Here is a 22434-nt window from a genome sequence, read left to right as displayed (position 1 = left end):
AACACTGCACTTTGAAATGCAATAATTTATTATTTAAATAGACCTTGTTATTTTTAGGGAGTGTGGAGTAAGGAGCACCTCTCTGGAAATGAATATTGAAAATAGTTTTCAGTAATCCGCAGGTCATGCATTTTTCCCCAAGTTTTAAACTAGAAATAACAATGACAATTTCTGCTTTAGATCACGTGGTTCTTTTATGCAAATTCCTATTCAAACCAAGCAGCTAAACTCAACTATCTTGGAATATTATTTATGTCTTTTCTGGAGCTTTTGATCTACATTGTTCTGGCAATCGTTAAGCTGAAAATATATCCTTACCCAGTGATGGATAATATAACGCTGTATTATGTCTTAAATTGTCACAGACTTAAAGTGTAAGAATAAACACAATACAGTACTGTAAAATTCTGACCTGTGAATACACTGTTTATAACTTTTTACATACATATAAATCTGTATTTTGGAAAAGTACAACTGAAATCTTACAAAAGTAATACATCAGGTCAAATCACAGTCTACGTGCACATCCTTGTAGAGATGAGACAAGTGGCAAAATTACAACATGCTCTGGCACACAGTTCCACCTGTTAGGTGAGGTCTATTTCTATACAAATGAACAGCCGCTTGAATGGAAGGAGAGCATAGGAGAGGGTGGAGTCTGTTCCTTTGAGTGGTTGTACCTGTTTCACCTGCTCCCAACCCCACCAGCCCTCCCATGGGTGTCAGCTGACGAGGGATCGGCAGGCCACAGGACTCACGTCTTTTCTCAATCAGGAGCTAACTTTATCCCCACGTCAAGAAGGAAGCAGCTTGGTGGAACTCAATTTTTTTACTCCATTTTTCTTTTTATTCCTCTCCACACTGGGAGGGACAAAGAGGAGTGACTCTGTGTCTTTTATGTGTTTTGTCTAACTCTTTTTACTTTGGAAGCTAACATTTAAAGTGGCTTCAGGATATTTACTGAGTGAGACAAGAACCCCTTCACCACTGGATGCAGCATGGGAACTGATGAGTCATACAATTTTGTCTTTAAAGGTGAGCCAGGTTTATTTAAGCTGTGATTGTGGAGGAAGAGAAAAAAAACTTTGTGTATATTACTGTATTTTTGTAGAACTCTAAGCTGTCTGGTGTAGCTCTGTGTGTAACTGCCTGCTCCAGTTTTTGAGGAGGAGTGTCAGAGGGAAATGAGGAAGTAATGGCTCTCTCTTCATTTGGTTGTAAACTCTTTGACCTTTGACCTGTTAGAAAAAAATGGTCTTACATTTCCTGATTTCTTATTTCTCTTAATAACAAATACCAAAAGTGAATATTCATTCCATTCATTCCAAAGTGAAGTCAACTACAAGTGAGCTCTGCCACGTTAAAGTGATGTCATAATGTCTAGGTCTCGTGTATGTGACAGTCTACACTTGTTAAAATCAGATTAAACATATCTCATTTATTACAAAAACATATCCTGTTGAATTTATGCTTTTCTCACTGTTACTTTGACATACTTTGTCCTTGTGTAGTTGTTTTGATAGGAGAGTCTGGTGTGGGAAAAAGCAACCTTCTGTCTCGCTTCACCAAGAATGAGTTCAATCATGAAAGTCGTACAACCATTGGTGTCGAGTTCAGCACGCGGACTGTTCAGGTGGACAACTTCACCATAAAAGCTCAAATCTGGGACACAGCAGGGCTGGAACGCTACAGGGCTATCACCTCAGCGTAGGTTTACACACACACACACACACACACACACACACCCCTATATATAAATGAGTAATAGACACAATCAAAACGTAAGAATTATTTACTGAATTCAGTGTATGTTACAGAGATCCAACCTATGTACTGTATGTTTGGTCTCTTTCACCTGGTGAACTCAGATATTACAGGGGAGCAGTTGGAGCCCTGTTGGTTTACGACATTAGCAAGCACCTGACATATGAAAGTGCAGAGCGATGGCTGAAAGAGTTGTACGACCACGCAGACCCTCACATGGTGGTCATGCTGGTGGGAAACAAGAAAGACCTGAACAGAGTCAGGACGGTGCCCACAGAGGAGGCCAGGGACTTCGCAGGTAAGTTAGGACAGGACAACGGCACCCGTGTCCAAGTTCTTCCTATGGTCCTAGTTTGGGGACTGCATGTATATGAAAGGTAATAAACTAGCCTCTGCTGTCCCTATATCAAATGCAACTAGAAGGCTACTGATTACGTCATCTGGAGTTTTTATCTTTTTTCATCTTATCATGTCACAGAGACTGTAGACTTGACATGCTCCTCCAGATCCCCCGCTGATAACGTAATCTGAACTGAAAACCTTCAGATGAAGTGTTTTTCATGATTGAGCAACAAGTTGTAAGCGACTGAGCTTTGATGGTGGACTTTGTATGTATGTCTTTTCATGATGTCTGTGATCCATAGAAATATTCTCTTCTTTTCATGTTGCTCCCAAAATATGACCCGGTTTGTTGACTGTGGCTTATTTGCTCTTAACACCTACATCAATCCAGAGAAGAGAGGACTTCTGTATATGGAGACATCAGCGCTGGACTCCACCAATGTTGAAGCCGCTTTTAATGAAGTCCTCACAGGTAGGGCTTTAGTTCCTTTGTCAAAACACTGTTCTTCCATTTTCTTTGAAACATCTACTGACGTATCTCCGTCATTTCCAGCCATCCATAAGAAGGTATCCAGCAGAGAGGTGACCCGTGGCTCTATCAGCGCTGTGACCCTATCCAGCCCAATGGGACCAACAAGTGAGGCACAAGAGGAGCGTAGAAGCTGCTGCAAGAGCTCCTAACAGACTGCTCTCCCCATTAATACCTGCTCTGTCCGTGTTGAATCAACGTCACGCTTGATTTTTTTCAAGCTCAATCGTGACAACCTACCTAAGATGTACCTGCTTCACATTTGAGCAATCAAACCTCCTTAAATGGAGAAGTGCATCTAACTCTAAAACATCCATATTTTATACACTTTAGTTCTTGTGGTGGTTAAGGGGCATTTTTACTATAGATAGTAAATTGTTGTTTTATCTCGTGTTTGTATTTTTAAAGAGGAGTTGTAAAGTTGCCTTGCTTTTATAATGATATGCACTGGGATTAACGTGGAATAAATTATTTATGTTATGTTGTTATTTCTGTCTGCGTGTAATTACCACACAAAACACAAACATATTAACTACACAAGACAAATAATCTTAACAAGATAAAGACAAAATAGACAGGAGCAGGATGTGAAGTAGAGTCTGTTTCATAGCATCAGACAGTATATACAGTGATTCTCAACCTGCAGGGTTAAAATAATAAATCTTGGAGCTCTCAAGCAAATTACTAGAAATGGAAATTAGAAAAAGGGCTGTAGTACTTAAATCATTAGCTTCCAATAACAAAGCCTATTTTTGCTTATTTTTGGATGTTTGACTTCACTGTGCAAACTGATGTACACCTATGAAGAGTGTGCCGTGTTTGACACGAGCAGGCTGTTTTCATGTTCACTTACTGCAATGGTGAAAGTTGTTCACCTTAAATCGTATATGAGCATAAGATGTTTGTTTGCAAGTATGACTGTTTGACAAGTAGTTTGGAAGGAAACTGGTCCGAAATTCAGTGTGCAATAGTGTGATGTGTGTGACATATTTTTAATGCACATGCAGAAATTTGGTGCCCAGCTGTTAACATTGAAAATTAAAAATTATTTGCATTTTGTGCAATCTGGCTTTTTCATTTATGAGGAGAAATAGTAGATGTCATTTTAATGCTCAGAGGTTATAAAACCTTTTTGTGAAAATACAAAACAAAAACACATTAGTCAGAAACAAGAATTCAAAAACTATTCCCATATGTATATATACTGCCTGTATGGTGTCTGTAAGGGTGTCATGCTCAAACCATGTGGGGGACCACTAATAAACAGTCAGCTGTCTGCCTGTAGGTGGCAGTACTGATGTTCTAAGCTGAAATGAAGCTTCAGGACTCAGTAGTTCAATGCAATTGTTCCCACTTTCATTTCCCTAATAACTCCAGTACATATTATCCTACTACCATCTCACCCCTTACTGTTCAGTCCATTAATGATCATGACATTAAGCTCATGTGGTGTTGCAGTGTTGTTACCGTGGTAACAACATACGATGCCCTTTTGACAAGCTAATCAATGTAGGGAATTAATTTACGCTTTTCCCACAAATAGTAAATTCATTCACAGACTTTATGTTACTGTGTGTGCATGTGTGAGTGTGCGTGCGCGCGTGCGGATGATCCTCAGACTATGAACGTAAATGGATTGGCTCATGTTGCCTGACTGAGAGAATATAAATCTACAGCAGTGGTGGTTAATGACATCCTAGACAGATAGTACTCTATCTCTGGCTCACAGATGTGCATAAGGAGCTTTTACTGTGGTGTGAGTCTGTGTGGATGTGTGCACAATGTCCCCAAGCAAGATTTCTCTGCCACTGATCATTTTGCTACAGTGAAGTGACCACAAATGTTTTTATTAAATTTCTCCCATGAAAATGTGATAAAGAAGACTTTGCATCAGACATTACATTTTTAATTATTTCCTATGAATGAAAATATTTTCATGAGCTGAGTAAAAGCATCTGGTTTAATAATCCATGCAGGCTGCACAGGTTTGAAGCCTGGTCATTAAATCTGTACATCTCCGCTTTTCCTGAGCCTAGGAGTAAGGGTTATGTTTGCAAAAATCATGAAATTAAAAGAACTGACAAGCTCTTACAGAAGGACTGAATAACTAATAAAAACGTATCTTCTATTACTTTGCAGATTCTCACAAAATTTCACTTGGATCCGTGAACATTTTTGGACCTTTACTCTTTAACAGTAAGGTTTCTCAGAGGAGTTTGATTTAGCACATACATGTGGTGGCTATTAACCACATGCTACTACACATATGTAGTCTGTATAAAGCAGGTCTGAAGCAAAGACTCACATACTGTACAGTATGCTTAAGTCGTGAGTGGTATGGCACCTCTCACCCCAACACAGACCTGTTTACAATTCTCGTCCAGCATTTAGTCTCTCTGAGGAATCTTGTTCTCCAAGAATTTACAGATGCAGCATCACATTTAGTTATGAAATCCATCATCCCTTTTGTCTTTCTTTACTGCTGCCCTATTCCCACAAGTGAAGCAACTTCCCAACATCACATCTGAACTTTTTTCAATTGTGAGTTACACAGGGCTAACAAAACAGCCCACAAACAAAATATACTGTGGAACTTTTGCTCATCATTGTTGTCTTATGAAAACCACATATCTCCAAAACATCAACTCTTTATGAGCTAAGAAAATCAGCTGTGTTTACAGCTTTGTGGCAATGAATTCTTCAGCTGATCCAATGGTTATTAATTTAGCTTTAGGAGGCAGGGGGAAAGAAAACGTAACCCATTTATGAACACTTTATCCTCCTGCTTATTCAAAAAAAGGAAAATCCCCAAATTTGGAGTCGTCTTTTATTGGATTGGCTTTGGCTTAGGGAGTTACTAGGGAGCCCTACTGTCCACACATCCAAATGCCCTTGAGCAAGATATTCCACCCAGATTGGACAAAGACTGTCATCAGCATCTCTGGGTGTGTGTTACTGGTTAATTAGAGTCAAACTGTAAAGTTCTTTGAATAAAAGGAATTTGTTTGAGTGGACATTAGACATGAAAATGAACCTGTCACAAGGGTTGTTTGTTAGTCTTTCAAATTCGCTAAAATGTGAGTACCATATGAGAGCGCATGCTTGCATCTGGTCGTGTAAGACAGAAACAAAACCAAAGTCCAAATACAAAAGTGTGACAGCTTACATTCCTCCATCATCCTGCCTCAGATGTCACTGCATGTGTGTTGAGAACACAAATGAGAGATTTCCACGTGAGCTGACATCATCACATAAATAGAATCAAAATCAATGCTAGTTGATTACCATGGTGATGTTGTTATGGCGACCAATCAAAAGAAGAGGTGAGCTGATGGGTGGCTGTGTATTTAGACTCTCCACTCCCCCAAATATGAATTGAAGAAAAAACAAGCTGGGAGGTAGATGACTGCCTGGAGGTGACTGCAGAGAAAATTTTGAGTTTATCTAAAAATGTGAGCTGTTTAGTCTCAGTTCAGCTTATTATGAGATTAAAAGAAATGCTAAAAATCTGTTCCCATAAGCACGTGTTTGTACATGTGTGGTTGCATCACTTCCCTGTACATTTTACTCAATTAACTCCTTTAAAAGCCTCTAATTTCATTACAAATCTGTTGTGCTTGGCCGTCTGTATTCAAGGCCCAGCTGGGGTCACAAGATTCCTTTCCAGCATGTAATTAAACAGGTTGCCGGCAACAAACAGAGCTGAGAGAGCCTCAGCTTCAAATATTACATACCTCAGTTGCCATGACAGCCACAGTGTTTGAGCGTGTGATGCTAAACGGCTGCAGGTGTAAAGTGGCTGCACTGAGTGCTGCTTTCAGCTGAAACCTGAGACTCCTCGGAGTGAAAATAGGGTCTTCATTAACATATTAACTCCAGTGTGACAGGTGCTGCTGACCCTGCATTTGCACCTAAGTGATGACATCTGGTAAGTATGAGGCAGATCACATTTTAGTCAGTGAATGCAATGAAACTTTTTTAGTCACATTAGTGTAATATATATTTCTGTCCACAAACACGTTTGCCTAGTTTCATGAACCAGGCCTGACCAATAATCTACTGAACCGGAGGTGTTTAACCATTAGCCCAACATTTTAAGACAACAGAAGTTTCACACTAACACTTCAGTGTTGATTTCTTACCTTGGCACAATGTTTACACTTGAGAATGAAGACATCTGGCTAAAAAAATTAAACATCAACCTTCCAAATATTCAACTCTGGGAGAAACTTTTCAGCTGCTCCTTCCAATGAAGGGGTAAAAAAGGCAATAATACCACTCAGTGTTAAAGTGCTCTGCACTTTCTCAAATAAACACAAAATGTCTGGCAATACTCTAGGTGGCAAAAAAGGGCATAAATTGAGTTTATGAGTAGATCTTTCCATTTGTGTTTTTCTCCTCATCAGGTTTTGGTCCACTGAGCAAGTGGTTAAAGATACAGGCCAGATGCAATGATTCAGAAATGTCCCATGTGCAACAATACCTTATACATGATTTCAGATACTATTTTGTTTCACTAAAATCTTTGACCCTAAATGGGCCCTTTCTGCATTCTGTATTATTTGTCTGTACATTTTGTTGTAGTGAGATCTTCGCTCATTAATCAGAAAGATTTTCCGATTTCAATTCAAATGCCTGTTACTTCCAGAGTAAGAGCACACAGAAAATTTTTTTTTTGCATTTTAATTGACAGCCTGTGCTAAATCCCCTTAGAGTTTTGGATTGTGGGAAATCACATGTTGTTGTCCACATTCCTGATATGCGGGAAATATGATTGGGCTTGGAGACAAGTGAGTTGAACGAAGGTCACAAGAGATATAGTGCATCAAAACTCTCTGAGGATTTGTGTGTGTGGGGGGGGGAGAGAGAGATAGAGAGAGAGAATTGGACACAATATTTTTTTTAAGTATGACTGAGTGGATACAGTTGTTAAAGCATGCAAAAGTGTATGTATCTACATATATATGCATATGTGTGACAGTCTGCTCTGTTTGGACTGGACTGTTACCGTATGTTGCATGTGCACTTTCCTTTCTATGCAGCTAATGCTTCAGGATGCATCTAAAAATACCATGGGCCTGAGAGGAAAGGGAATCAGAATGGGAAAACATAAGATCAACAAGTGGTTCCTTGCAAACTGTAGCAACCCCTGGATGGAAGCCTGCAAACAAAAACTCACATGGGGGCCAGGACAAAAAGGATTTCCCTTCATTCTTTCGAACATACCGTTGCATTTTCAGTTGCTGTAAGCTAAGTTAATTACTTTGATATATATGAGACATATTTTGTTTCTGTGTTGTGTTCTTACACAATGTTGTATCAAACCCAAAATTTGCCTCTTGCTCTGTGTATGTTGGCACCAAGTGGTTGCCAACCAAGCTAGGGTGGTACACTCATTAGGGTAATTTCCGTCTATTTACTGAATTAAAAGCAGATTTCTGGGAGATGTAGATACAGGGGCAGACTTGTAGAAGGATCCTAAAAAGATGAGGAGGAGGAGGAGGAGGAGGAAGAGAAGAGGGCGGGTAGTTAGGAGGAGGAGGGAATCCAGATGGGAAGGAGCAGCAGCGGTGCTGCAGGAGAGAGATACCGAGAAGAGACAGACTGTGGAAAAGACGCGAAGCCTAATTTCTTCCTGGACATGAAAGAGACTTTTATCGAACAGTGAAAAGTCGGATTCCACTCGGTGCGGCCATGTATTTTGGTACGTAAACTATGCGTTATGCTTTTAATCTCCAAAGACTTTTTTGGGCAATAGTAATGCAGCGAAGTCACTTGTTGCTACGTTGCATATGATGAAAGCTTAGTGAAGTCGGTCACCTGTTAGACACAGGCAGCTTACTCAATGCATCTTTTAGAATTAAAAATCAAGTTCGTGCTCTTTACATCTGTTTTAGTTTATAGGTTAGTATTGTTGCGCATGACTCTCCAATAATCCTCCTGCTTTCTTCAGTCACAAGGGGAATTTCTACACAAATATATTAGCACAAAGCACACAAACGAGCAAAAATAAAGAAGAAAACACACTTATGAATTACGCTCACCCATTTTGCCTATATGTAGGATCTTTAACTACAGGGAAAACTCTAAATGGATAAACGAAAAAGAATACAAACTATCATTGCTTTTTATTACTATTTTTTATTTTTAAAAAGTGATCATTTGAGGTCGTGAATGCATACTCTGGCATCTCGTCCACGTGTTTCTTGACATTTCTTACAAATGTCAAAGCTCCAATACAGTCCTACGGTATTATGTACGCGGAAAGACGCAGAGACGTGACTTCAGCTAGTTAAAGGCAATCAGACCAGGGGCAGGGTGTGTTGTGATTTTGATTATAATAATCACACACGCGGGGCTGATCCTATAACAAACTATAATCAAGCTCAGAGAATATGTAAACGAGAAAACAAACTTCACTAATCAGGACTCAGCAGCACAAACCACACCATTATCACACATCACTTGTGTGGCCTCATTGAACCAGAACCATATGTGTGAACGTGCAAATGTGTGTGTGTGCGTGTGTGTGAGGCTGCAAGTGTGCGCGCGTTTTTGTGGACTTGTGTTAATATATTTGAGTGTTTGGGTCTAATTTTTTTTTCGTGTTGTGTTTGGTTGTTTGCCTGTGTGTTTGTCCGCGCGCGCGTGTATCTTCGCATGAGAGAGCACCTGAGTACACAATCTGAAGATCCTATATTTAAAGAAAGTTTAGTCTAATTGCATGTGATGTAACTTATGCACCTGTTTTCAGCTCCTGCTTGTGAGTGTTTTGCCTTCTGTTTTTCCTTTACCAAGGGGAATTCACGTTAAACTGGATTCGAGTCAGGTATTGCGGAAAACCCACTTATTTGGGTGAAAGAATGCAAGGGTGTGTTCAGGCACATCAAAAGGCCTGGACGACCACAGAAAACAAATGTGGTGAATGAAGAAGAATGTTTTGGATGCAAAAACCTTCCCCCACTGTTGATCATATGAAGAGCATCCTGCAAAAGGCAGATCAGTCAAAGTCAAGAGTAGACTTCTGTAAATACCAGGTTAAAAGTAGTCAGAAATGTGTTAAAAACAACAACAAACTTCTATTGACAAATGTGCCAAAGATCAGTTTGCACCAGAGGGATGTGAAGGAAAGGAGCTGTTCATAATCCCAAACATAACATCTCATCTGTGAAGCAGAGGTAGTGTCGGTGCGTGGGCATGTATGGCTGCCAACTGAGCTGCGTCTCTTATATTTATTGATGATGTGACTGCTGACAAAAGCAGCAGGATGAATTATTTAGGGCTATTTTACTGTATCTGGTCAGATTCAGCCAAATCCTTTAAAACTCAATGGAGGCACACAGTGATCTGAAGCATACTGTGAAAGCAACCTAAGACTTTTTTATGGTAAATAAGTGGAGTAGCCTACAATGGCCATGTCAGCCTGACCTGACTCCAGCAGAGCATGCATTTCATCTGCTAAAGGCGAAACAAGGAACTTCAGACAAGTTTGAACCTAAGACAGGTGCAGTTAAAGGCCTGGCAGAGCATTTCAGGGAAGAAACCTAGCATGGTGATTCAGACTTCTGGTGTTATTGACTGCAAAAGATTTATAAGCAAGTATCAAAACTATTTGATATATGACAGATTGTAAAAATATTTTTGACCCCAAACAATTACAGGTCTATAAATAAAAATGTCTTTAACAACACCTGCTTACAAAGATGTAAAGAAGATAGGGCTGGAATTGACCAAAGGAAAAGGATCTCAAAACTCTGTCCATCACAAACAAATAATACAAGCAGACATGCTTTTGGTGAATGCTAAAAAAAATAAAAAAAAAGTTTTTGTTCTCTCTGGTCTAATAGTGTTCATCATTATCATCATCATCATCTAAAAACAATCACACATTCTGTATTCAGTCACTGCTCCATATGTTTGTCTGTCTACCTGTCTCATCCCTGCTGTGCTGTCTCATAGGTAATGTGTGTCACAGCGTTCTGCAGCCGCTGGCCCGTCCCACGCTGGGCAGGTCCCAGCTCTCCCCTGATGCGAAGCCCGTCCTCCCCTTCCACCTGTTGCCTGGATTCGCTGATGTGAGTACTGTCAGTCATCGTAGTTGTCATGGCAACAACACTCTCACTTAACTGTACTCTGCAGCCCTTTTGAAAATATCAAAACCTCAATCCTTCTCATTATTGTGACAATTTCTTCTGCAAGTGGAGGTGTTTGTTTCATGGAATAGTGTGCCTGCGTGGAGGTATTTTTTTAATACACAGATGTATGAGTGCACTGCCTACACATTTCCAAATATATCACCTCTGAAGCAAAGAACTGTGACATTTCCACACAACATGGGGGGTGGAGCGGGTTCCTTGGTATTCCTCACACAGGGCTTTTCTTAGAGCTGTCTGCCACAGTGTTTGTGAAGGGTGAACGTGACGAGAACTAAAGATGGCCAAGTGGATGCCCCAAGGAGTGTTGATGTGTCAGGCAGGGCTGAGGGCTGATGTCTGGTTTACAGGGGAACCGTGCTGCATATCTTAATATACCCCTGGCTGTATTATATATGAGTAAACTCTATGGCCTCCATCAATGGTGTAAAAATAATATTATTTAATTACATTACTTTGGTAAATTCACTTACGATAACAAAAATTTTTTTGTGTGTATTTGGCTTAAAGACATGAAAGCTAAAAAAACATACCGTACCAAACAAACGTACCAAACCCAATTCGAAGCTAAACTTGAAATGAAGAGGCTGAAAGCCATTCACAAGCCCATCACTGAGTCTTATCGACGCTGAAACAAAAGTGACTATTTTCTTTTAGATCCTCTTCTCTTCTGTAAACCATCATGTGCTGTTAGATGTTTAGAAGTGAGATAGAGAGAGACAAACTGATGATTTAAAAAAAAAGAGAGAATTGCATGTTTGTGTGCTGAATTGTGGAATTTGCTGTTAGTAAATTTGTTCTGTGAGTGTTTCTATGTAGCCACTTTCTGTTCTGTCTGTTTCTATCAAAAAGCCATTCTGCCACCCGAGGAGAAATCAGACATCAGTCTGGGTCTCTGCTCCCTCCCCTTCCATCTCACCCTTCTTTCTTCTACTCTCCAGCCTTCATATCCATCCCTTCCACTTTAGTTCAGGTCAGCCCTCTCTTCGTGTGTATTTTCCACTTTGTCTACTCCATCGTCTTCCCCCATGCTTTATCCACTTTTCTTGCTTTTAGGGTTTTCAGCTCCTCATCACTTTGTCCACTGACCCACCATTCAACCTCCTCTTGATGTACTACAAATAATCCAAAATAGAATGAAAAAAGTTTTAAAAAATCAAAACATTACTTTTTTTCACATGTCCTAGATTAGCTGTGTCATTTATAGAGTAAGTTAGCAAATTATCTCACCTCCTCTTCCACCTGTTTATGACTGCTGTCTCTCTCATTTTCTTCATTTTATTTCTTCTGTAGTTAGAAAAATAATGAAGATTAGAAAGTAGTACAAAAATGTCCCTTTAATTTACCCAGAGCCAAATGTAACCCATTCAAATGTTTTCACGTTTTATATTACCAGTCCAAAAGCCAAAGATACTGATTTTATTATCATAAATGACAAGGAGAAGCAGTAAATCCCCCAAACTGCTGGAACCAGGCAATATTTGGAATTTTTGCTTAACAATGACTTAAATTCTCCTTTAGCAAAATAGTTTTTAATTTATTTGATTAAAGGGCAACTGTGTTCAGCTAATAGACGACACATTTGAGATCAATGTCACACATTCCTCTGTTGATTTATATGTATTTATAACATTAATTTTAACAGAAACCTAATATTAAAAAACAATATATAAATAAAAAAGAAAAACAGAAGGAAAGAAAAATCTGAATCAACTTGTTCCCTAACTATAACTTGTCTGCAAACTAACTAGCAAATGAAATCTTTGCCCTTCTCTGATTTGAAATGTAAACTTGTGGGCAGCTAAACTCAGCTAAACTCTTGCTGCCAGTGTTGTAGCCTGGAATGTGTGGGTTTTTTTTGCGTGTGTGTGTTTATAAGTCTGTATTCTCCTGTGAATGCAGATACAGTGTGTGTTTTGGCCTCTGTAAAATACTGCACAGGAGTTTGTTTGGTGCCCACATGTAGGTTGTCATGGTTACGCGGTTGAGCGCACGTGTGTGTGGATGTTTGTCGTGAGCCAGGGATTCAGTGCTGCAAAACGTGCCTTCGCCAGCCAGTGTGACTTGTAGTTTGACAGTGTTTTTCATAAAATGAGAATCAAAAAATTTGTTTTTGTTTCAGAGAAAATAATAATTTAAATGACAACTAAAAGCTGCAGCACATTCATCACAACCCAACCTTTTTTTTAGGAGCTTGACATTTTGCATTCACACATAGCTGTTGGACTGTTACACAGTGTAAATCCAGGAACATTCATCATTATAAATGTTGAGGCTCCTGCCTTGGCTCCAGGTAAAAGTCTGCTTTTCTTCACTTGGCCATATGTTTCAGCCATAACTTACTGCCTGCAGCTGAGCATGTCTGACACTCTGTGTGTGAGGAGGTTTCCAGAGAGAATGTGCTGATTATAAGTGGTATTGTGTGGTAGATGTCAAACCTTTATTTACTGTATCAGCCACTGAATTTGTTGCTTTTAATGTCACAATAAGCAGAGAGTGCATGGGCAGAATTTGGTTTGTTTCAGGAGGTGATTTAGTGTTTGTGTGTGTGCTTGTGTGTGTGTGTGAGAGAGAGAGAGAGAAATACAGAAGAGCCAATGAGTAAGAAGGTCAAACTGACTTTGCCACAGGTGCTAGTTCATCCGAGAGTTAGGAGCGGATGGGAAGGGTAAGAGAGAGCATCTATGGGGAGGCAGGAAGGTGACTTTGATCAGACAGAGACAAAGTGAGAGGCAGAGGGTTGTGAGAGGAACAGATGGAGGGGTGAGGTGAGGAATGTGTGATAGCAGGTCAGATGGTGATACAGAAGCCTTGGGGCTGAGAAGTGAGGATGGAGCCGAGACAAGTTTTTTTACTGATGTTAAGCCCCATTCAGAGAAACAAAAACCAGGGCTGCATTATGCTAAACATTTAAAGTTTTACCATATTGTGGCTGTGTGTATTGTTACACATCGTGCTGAAAAGAACTATGTTTGCGTTTACATTTGTTTGAGTTAAACAGCTGTAGGGAAACAGAGAGTGATAAGAGCCCGGTGACTACAGAGATGCATTCCAGGGTAGCTGCCAAGAGTGATGATCAAAGAAAATTAGCAAGAACACACACACACACACACACACACACACACACACACACACACACACACACACACACACACACACACACACACACACACACACAGATTCTGTTGTGAGTTTGACATCTTAAATCCAAAGAGTTCATTTTTGACACTAAAGAAACAAGACCAATTTCCAGTGAAGTGCTGTATGTTCCCAGAGCTTACATAACTTGTTGGCTGACCCATAATAACACATACATTTTTATGTCACCTCCAGCCACATTTCCATAAAGCCTCCCTCGTTGTAGCTGATTATATGGCTCTATACATTTCATCACAGGAAATAGTTCTGTTTTGCTCCACGAAAAAAGGCCAGTTGGGGTTTATTGTTGCTGAACATATACTTGCTCATTAAAACCTCCTGTAGGTAACTTCCAGCGGTGCACTGTGCTGTGTGGTCAGATACCAGGACACAGACATATGCAAAGATATCTAGGGTTACTGGATGCTACTTTTACTTGTAAAGAAATTGTCTTGATATGAAATGTCTGTAATTTTATTATTAAGTAATGGCTTATCAGCATGGAGAAAGTCAAACCCAACACGATGTGTGATTACAACAGATAACGGTAGTTACTCAGACCTTGCAAGGAATTTTTCAAAACCCCACCTTTGTTTTGGACTGGAAAGTCCATCTGCTGGGTCAGTGTCATGGAGTCTTCCTGGAAGACATTTGGGTGAGGAAACACAAACACCACCTGTAGGCTTTAAAGGTGTCTGTAAAAAGTTTGTAGTTTGTCCATTATGGTGGCTTCACGGTGGTCCAAATGGATGGAATGTTTTACACAGCAAAAAGTCACATGCTATGTTACTTTTTAGGATGTAATGCATCATCGGGAAATGCAACTGTAGAACTTAAATAAAAGCATACATTTATAACAAGGGCACAAATCAATGCTTTTGAACTTGACATAAATTGTGATAGAAGTTTTGCAAATATTTTGTTATTATTATGGTTTTATAGAATGTACATTGTGTGTGTGTGTGTGTGCGTGTGTGTGTGTGTGTGCGTGCATGTGTTTATGTGTATGCTCATGTGCTTATACACTACTCACAAAAAGTTAAGGATTTTCGACTTTCTGGTGAAATTTCAGAATGTACCTAAAATGCACTGTAACCTTTACAGGTGAACTTACTTTGACCTTCTCTAATTTTGCGAATGTCCAACTGTTCAATGTTTCATTGATAACATGCTTTTCTCTAACAAGGTGATTAACTGCAAAAATTATGTGATCCATAAATCGACCACTAATGTTCTCGCTCAGTGACACTTTGCACAGTCCTCTCTCATCATGCTGTTCACATTTTGACATCATAAGACCAAGACAACACCTAACAATTGACAAATTATTGAGACCTCCAGATTTTTTGTTGCGGTATAGCCACCACTGTTGTTAGCTTTTGTTTCAATAAAAATAGTCTTAGATGAAGAAATAATAATTGCATGCTTCTACTTAAATGCCCTACTTTCGTGATAATAATATCACTGTATCATGAACTTCATGAATTTCCATAAATTTAACCTGAAAGTTGAATATCCCTAATGTTTTGTGAGTAGTGTATGTAAGTGTCACACACACTTCATCTGTGTGTTTGCTATTGTGCTCCTGTATGACTTGGCATCACCCTACTACTCCTCTATTCAGCTGTTTCTTACAACACGTCTAAGCTAAGATAGTGTGCCTTTTTGAAAGAAAGGTATTTGCTTGCAGACAGCATGTCATCCCCACCTTAGATGATCATTTTCTCTGCCTACTCTTTTGTTGCACAATCCTAAACCAGTCATGACCTTAACTTTACGCTCCTCTTTTGTTGCAGATGGATCACATCCATAAAGCTCTGATCGGCCCAAGCTTCGGGCTAACCTCACCGCTGAAGAGAAAGCATAGTTCCTGTGGCGTCTGTCGAGTGAGGTTCAACTCTGAGGTGAGTGGTGTCATGTGAGAAACACACACTTTAAATTGTTTTTCTTTCAGGGTGCTTTTATTTCTCACACACACCCTTACATGACAGTTGAACAACTAAGGAGACCTGCCCTTATGTTTGGCTGTTTTACTGGTTCTGTGGTGTGCTGCCTGATGTATTATATTTTCAAAATGATCACACCTCTAATATTTCAGACAATACATTTGTGTACCTATTAAAATGATTAAGAAATAAGTACATGTACGTGCTAGTCAAGGATTGTAAGATGGAGTATGTAAACATCAAATTACTTTCTGTTCTACTCCAATGTCTAAAAATTGCCACTGATGCAAGCAAGCATGTAAATCAGAAAAAAAATTACAAACTTGTTACTTGTTGCCCAGTGTAAGTCTGTTTAATAAGCCATCTGTCAATTACTGTGAGAGTAGCAAGCTCTAAAACTTTGAGGTGATTCTACATTTTTCACATTCACGTCATGTGTTGTGGCTTAAAATAAAAACAATGGCAGGTCTGCATAACTAAATAATAATAAGCAGTTGGTTCATGCCTCCTTGTTTGCTGTTTGCACACAGGCACAGGCTTCTTCCCATTATAGTGGCACCAAACACGCAAAAAGGTTTAAATCTCTGGACACCCCAGATTCAAAGATCAGGACCTCTGAACCAGTCACCAAGGAAACCACATCGCCAAGCCTCATGTCACCCTGCTCACAGCCCTCCAGCTCTGACACAGCATCAGGAGGTGTGTGCCTCTGCAGGCATGCATGATTCTTCTGTGTGTGTCTGTGTGTGCATGTATGTGTGTGCAGACATCCAATGTCTGACAGCGTTAGATATATGAATGTTAAGCTTCAACCTTCTTTTCCCAGTCATGACTTTACTCTTTGAGGTCATGTACCTACTGCTGCTTTTGTGTTTCACAGTGAAGAGATTAAGTTGGAGCATTATTCTCTGCTCCTTCTTTAAGTCTACATTTACTGTCATTGTTCAGTGGCCTCCTCAGATCAAAAACACGCCGCAAATGCTTAGAATATGATATGTGTGTAGCTGCTTTGTGTGTGTCTGTGTGTGCACAAGCACTTAAATAATGTGTGTCGACTCTATTCCAACATGTGTGTGTGTGTGTGTGTGTGTAAATATGTGTTCCACTGCTGATGAGCTACATTTGCATGTGTGGGCATAGTAATGAAGATATTTCATTGCTTAGAGAATACATTGTCCTACAACATAAAAAGCAAAACGATGATAGTTTGTACTCGACACTACCAAGTTTTTTAATATGAGTGAATGAGTGTATATAAGTGAATGAATGCTCATTTCCAAAGTTAAGATGATACAGCAGAAGAGCTCTCTGCAGATTACTTGAGCAAACAGTTTTTTTGGTCTCTAAGAGTCGTAAATCAATAGTAAAAAACAGACACCCACTCGAGAATGCAGAGCCAATCACTGTTATTAGCAAAGAGTAAATCCGTAATACAGATCACACTCTTACAGGAAACATCGACAAGTCTGCCTCATAAAAGATAATGATCCAAATCTTCGCTATAAGTAACTGTTCATTTTGGTGCTGGGAGGCAAATCCTATGGGAAATCAGTGATTATTAGTGCAGTTAGGGAGGTTGACAGAGCTCACAGTCGCCTGTAGTCTGGTAAGAGTTTACTTATTTTAAGGTGTAACCTGTAAGAGTTCGGAAATTTCAGTGTAAGAATATTTAAGAATGTTTCCTGGTCTTTCTCACCATCACTTCTTCTGCTTACATTGTCTTCATGTCTTTCTGTTCTATCTTGGGTTCATTGCAGAGTGCCCAGTCCCAAACCCTACCTCAGACTTTGTACTGTCGAGCGATGTCACTACTGAAAGTGTGAAACCATCCTCTGACCCCTCTCTGTCATCCTGCGAACGGGCAACAGAGAAAGAAGTACACAGACACGGTGATGTGGAAGTGGCTCCAGAGGAAGAGACAGAAGAAGAGAAAGCTATACGTCTTCTCTACTGCTCCCTCTGCAAAGTGGCTGTGAATTCTGCCTCGCAGCTGCAGGCCCACAACAGTGGTAAGAAATTTGACTGAATTACTGAAGCCTAGCTGTACTGTACAATACTCTGCTCATGTGACATTATATCTGCCCAGGCACAAAACACAAGACAATGCTGGAGGCTAGAAGTGGCGATGGAGCCATCAAGTCCTTCCCAAGGACAGGGGCCAAGTCCAAGTTGGCTGCACCATCTGAGTTGTCAACTGGACTCCAGAACAAAACTTTCCACTGTGAGATTTGCAATGTGCATGTCAACTCTGAGACTCAGCTTAAACAGGTTAGCTGCCAACATGCTATGTGAAGAACAAAGCTTAGGTCTAATATTTTTGTGCTGATTCCCTCTAAGATGAATTTGACACAATATGGTTGTAATGCAGTACATTGTGGATATAGTAAGTTTACATGAGATCATGTAAACAACTAAGCGTTGGACTTAAATGAGAAAAAAAACTGGTTAAGTGGTTCCTGTGAAGTGAAAATCTTTTATTTTGGGTCATTCTTGCAAATTCATTTTTCTAAACACATGCACAAGGTTTCTCATGTAGATACAAACCCAAATTAAAAAACAAATGTACAAAGAAGTACATTCCTACTGAACAGGCAGGTTTATTAATCTCATTCAACAGAAAAAGCTTTTTGTCAAATAATCTAGTGTGACTGAAGACAAAGTGCGTTTTAGTTTGTATTGATCATTATGCAACGATTTAAGGGATGCACTTCTTAGAAAAGTGTCCTTCAATTCTATTGTTTTTGCATGTTAGAGACTTTCATTTGGTGTCAATTTTATTTGGGGATCTTGAGACAGAAGATAAAATTCTGTGTTTGTGAGTTATAATCTTGTCTGACTAGTGTTTTACCATGGCAACAGTATTTTTTTGTGTGTATCCTTTAGATTTGTGTGGGCCAGGAACTTGTATGTGCATGACACAATAAAAAACATTAAAAACTCACTAATTAACTATAGTGTCAACACTGCTCAAGACGAACAAACAATGGACGAGATGACACAAGAGTCCGGCTCGTCACACTTCTTGCTCGTTAGTTCTTCTTGCCTATGTAAAGTTATAAAAAGGTTAGTTGTCACAAACATTTGCCAATCACACCACTGAGCCAGCATAAATCATCTACAGAGGCATCATCACTTTATCTGTAGCACATTACAGCAAGGCAAGTCAGGCCCATGCTTTTTTTATTCCAAATCACAGTGTTAACATGCCACATCTGTCGCTGCTGGTGAGTTAAAAATCACAGATCCCTCAAGATAATGAGCTCCAAGCCGGTAAGCTTAGTCTGTTTTAGCGAGCATTTGAATATGATGTTAGCATCTCTGTCCGTGATATGAATGCATAGTGTTGGTCTTCATATCTCACTATTGTTTAAAAGTTAACTTTGGCCAGGTGCTCATGAATATTTAGCAGTTCACTGATGATTGTAGGCTGCGTGGGCCGAAGCCATCTGTTTGTGCTTGTCAATCAAATCATAAAAGATTTCTAAACCTGCCCCTCATGAATATTTTGAACCTTAAAGTCAGAGCCAACAAAATATCAACAGTCTGCCTGAATCGTCAAACAGGAACTTTGATTAGGCTTCCTTTAATTTCCTTTTCACTAATTATTCAAATTTCCAAGCAACGGCCACTGTCACATTCTTGCTTTCTCTGTTGCATCGTTATACTGCTGCCTGTGTCTGGGTTTATTTATCTGTGTGTTTAACTGTCTTTCTCTCCACTCCAGCACATCAGCAGTAGAAGACACAAGGATAGAGCAGCAGGTAAACCAGCCAAGCCTAAATTCAGTCCCTACACTCCCACCCAGCGTCATCAGAGTTTCCAGACAGTGAGTACTCTGCTGTTTTCTAATTTATTTTCACCACTCATCATTGTGTTTGTGTACATGAGATGATTCTCCAGAGCCTCTTCCAGGAAGCTCCACTCCCCACTGCCAACCAGAGAAATTGTCAGTCATATGGGTTGAAGAATCGCATGTCTAAAACTTCTATGATTTCTAGAAGAACAAAAGGGCAGATTATGTTAGAAAGAAGAGCAGATTCTTGATAAGAATGTTTGGCAGTAACAGAAAGAGCTTTTATCCCTACTGGCAACCTACTATGAGCTTATCTCTTTCTTTTCTGGTTTAAAACTTAAAGTGCTCAATTCCCTTTTTAGAGAGAAAAAAAGTCTTGATTGCAGTTTTTTTGTCTGTGTTTCCTCCTCAGATCCAGCTGGCTCTACAGAACAACCAAGATCTGACCAAACCTCTGGCCTCGTGTCTCCTACAACGTCAACTCTCTGTTGCTGCTGCTGCCACAATGGCAACACTGCCTGCCTTCCCTCTGCAGCCTGCCTCACATTCAAGCCCAGCAATGTTTCAGAGTCAGCCACTCCCCCAGGCACTTCTGCATCCAGCCCCTGGACCCATCTGTTCCACACACACACCGGTTCTGTTTTCCCCGTACTGACCCCGTCGACATCTCAATCAGCTCTGAACTACAGCCTAAAGAAGACTTGAACAAGATGTGGTATAAGACAGTGCTTGCTGTGCTCCACATACCAACAGATACTGTGAGCATCACGGATCATGCCAAACCCATAAGACGGGTTGAGATGGAAGAAGTACAAAGCAGCAAACAAGCAAAGACAGTATTATCTGATGTGAGTGCGTGTGTATAAATGTGTGTGAATGCATGCGCAGAAGTAGTCATCATAGAACGTGTTACAGCATTTCTGCTCTGTAGATGCTGATAATCCCTATCATTCAAGAGCATCCAGTTAAACTTAGTAATGATCTAAGAAAGATGCAGGATGGTGACCTTCTGTGATGACTACAACTGTGTGTGTTTGCGCGTGCTCATAAGCATATAAGCATGAAAGCCAATAAGACCATGCTCGACTAAAGATGTTTATTATTTTCGAATAAACAATAGCTGTGGATACCAATATGTGATTGCCCACAAACTCTTCATTACCTTTCAGAGTGTGAAAGCAGGTTCATGGATTCATTGCTGAAAATGAGGACGAACATTATTTTAATACTTCAAAACGTGTGCCATTGTGCCAATACAATATTCATCAGTTCTTCAGACGGATCTTTGTTCCCAAAGACTTATTAAATCAGATGCTAGCCAGGAACAAACATCTATCTTAGTCTTTTCACCTCCTTGCGTACGTGTTCACCCAGACGCGTCGAGGCGCAGTCAGACATCACCTCTTTCCAAACCCATAACTCTGACCTGAGCCTATTTCATCCTTCTTTGCGAGCAGTGCGCAAAACAAATATTCCTTGGTCTGGATTCAGCTATTTGCCTAAACACTAAATGAAAAAAACACATCTACAGTATAGCCTTTATTTGGCTTTAGGAGAGGTTAGGTCTTTTTCCAACTATTTATTACTTAAAGGTAGAGATAAACCTGTGTCTAACCCCCACCCCCAACTCAAAACCCTCCAGCTTCCTTCTCTGAGATAAATCAAAGCAGGAATGTTCTGTCAGACTTTATTGTCTTTTTGACGAGGCCTACTACAATGCAGCCCCAAGCAGCATGTAGCCCATTTTGGTAAATTTATGTTTTTTGAGCAATGTAATTTTAAAAGCCTAGAGATATAGAGAGAAAGTGTTCTGCTGCTTCAGTGCAAGCACTGATCCGAGGATCTGTGGAGCAAATTTATGGTTTAAATATATGACAAGCAGGCTTTTAGATTTGATCTGAGTTGTTTTTTCCATGCTGTCTCTCCATAAGGCTGACTCATGTGATAAAACCTTTAACTACTGATTACGTTTGCGCGATCTCTCATGAGACCCCATGCTGATGTTATGTGATTTATTGTCTTTTTATCTTTTCTCAGAGGCCAAACTCACCTCAACAGGTCAGAGGCTGTGTGGCTGCTGCCTTTTCAACTTTCTGCGACCTCTCAAACTATCTTCTCGTTTTGCTCCTAAGTCAGCCAACTGACATCAAACTAGATTAATTACTGAGATGTTTTCTGCCTCCCCGCAGCCACGCCAAAGTAAATAATTCTATCATCCAACTCACAGAATTGTCATCCCATCGACCACTGGCTCCCAATCCTCCCAATTGTCACAGAAGTCATTATTATTATGATTATTAATTGTCTGGGATTGTGAACATCTGTGTGTGGGATGCTCGGTTCTCCACAGGCTGTCGGAATTCAGCCTCCTCTGGCCCCTTAACTCCCTGGCTCATTCCCTTGCCAGCCTTCACTGCTTTTTCCCTTTCACTTTTTGTCATCTTTCTTTGGTTATCTTGCTACTTTGTTCACTCCACTGGTTTTCTGTGTCTCATCCCTATATTGAAGTTGTGGCATGCATGCGCACATGCACACGTAAACACATGTCAGCACAAGTCAGAAACGTCTTGGCATGTAGGGATTTCTTTAATTTACCGTTACGCTGTGTAGGCCATGTGAGTGCAGCTTTTCTAGTTGTTCACATAGAAAACTCTATAATAAGGTTCTGGCATAAGGATGCAACAGTTTTATTTCTACACATTGCACTTTAATTCAAATATTCAAACAAAGGTGGTCTTGGGTATTTACAATTAGACCACAACCTTTTTT

General features: G+C 40.0%; 2 protein-coding genes across 2 annotated transcripts; both read left to right on the top strand.

Moving 5' to 3' along the window:
- The first annotated feature begins 725 nt into the window (after positions 1-725).
- LOC137125671 (ras-related protein Rab-25-like) lies at positions 726-3123 on the top strand. The gene is made up of 5 exons (XM_067501512.1): positions 726-1035; positions 1512-1707; positions 1869-2062; positions 2498-2578; positions 2660-3123. The coding sequence occupies exons 1-5, from the start codon at positions 999-1001 to the stop codon at positions 2785-2787; spliced, it is 636 nt and encodes a 211-aa protein (XP_067357613.1). The 5' UTR covers positions 726-998; the 3' UTR covers positions 2788-3123.
- A 5060-nt stretch (positions 3124-8183) lies between these two features.
- LOC137125663 (zinc finger protein 385D-like) lies at positions 8184-20544 on the top strand. Its single transcript, XM_067501483.1, has 8 exons — positions 8184-8339; positions 10595-10710; positions 15723-15830; positions 16403-16571; positions 17630-17881; positions 17959-18140; positions 19597-19698; positions 20078-20544. The coding sequence occupies exons 1-8, from the start codon at positions 8330-8332 to the stop codon at positions 20318-20320; spliced, it is 1182 nt and encodes a 393-aa protein (XP_067357584.1). The 5' UTR covers positions 8184-8329; the 3' UTR covers positions 20321-20544.
- Positions 20545-22434: the final 1890 nt, after the last annotated feature.

This window comes from Channa argus, chromosome 1, assembly GCF_033026475.1.
Source record: "Channa argus isolate prfri chromosome 1, Channa argus male v1.0, whole genome shotgun sequence".
NCBI classification, from domain to species: domain Eukaryota; kingdom Metazoa; phylum Chordata; class Actinopteri; order Anabantiformes; family Channidae; genus Channa; species Channa argus.
The sequence above is the reverse complement of the archived record's forward strand: the minus strand, read 5'-3'. Positions and strand labels throughout refer to the sequence as shown.

Excerpts from the sequence above, each read along its gene's own strand:
- LOC137125671 (XM_067501512.1), top strand. The coding sequence starts at position 999 with ATGGGAACTGATGAGTCATACAATTTTGTCTTTAAAG. Across the intron at positions 1,708-1,868 it reads TACAGGGCTATCACCTCAGC|ATATTACAGGGGAGCAGTTG; the intron begins GTAGGTTTACAC and ends TGGTGAACTCAG. Across the intron at positions 2,063-2,497 it reads GGAGGCCAGGGACTTCGCAG|AGAAGAGAGGACTTCTGTAT; the intron begins GTAAGTTAGGAC and ends ACATCAATCCAG.
- LOC137125663 (XM_067501483.1), top strand. Across the intron at positions 16,572-17,629 it reads CTCTGACACAGCATCAGGAG|AGTGCCCAGTCCCAAACCCT; the intron begins GTGTGTGCCTCT and ends GGTTCATTGCAG. Across the intron at positions 18,141-19,596 it reads CTGAGACTCAGCTTAAACAG|CACATCAGCAGTAGAAGACA; the intron begins GTTAGCTGCCAA and ends TCTCCACTCCAG.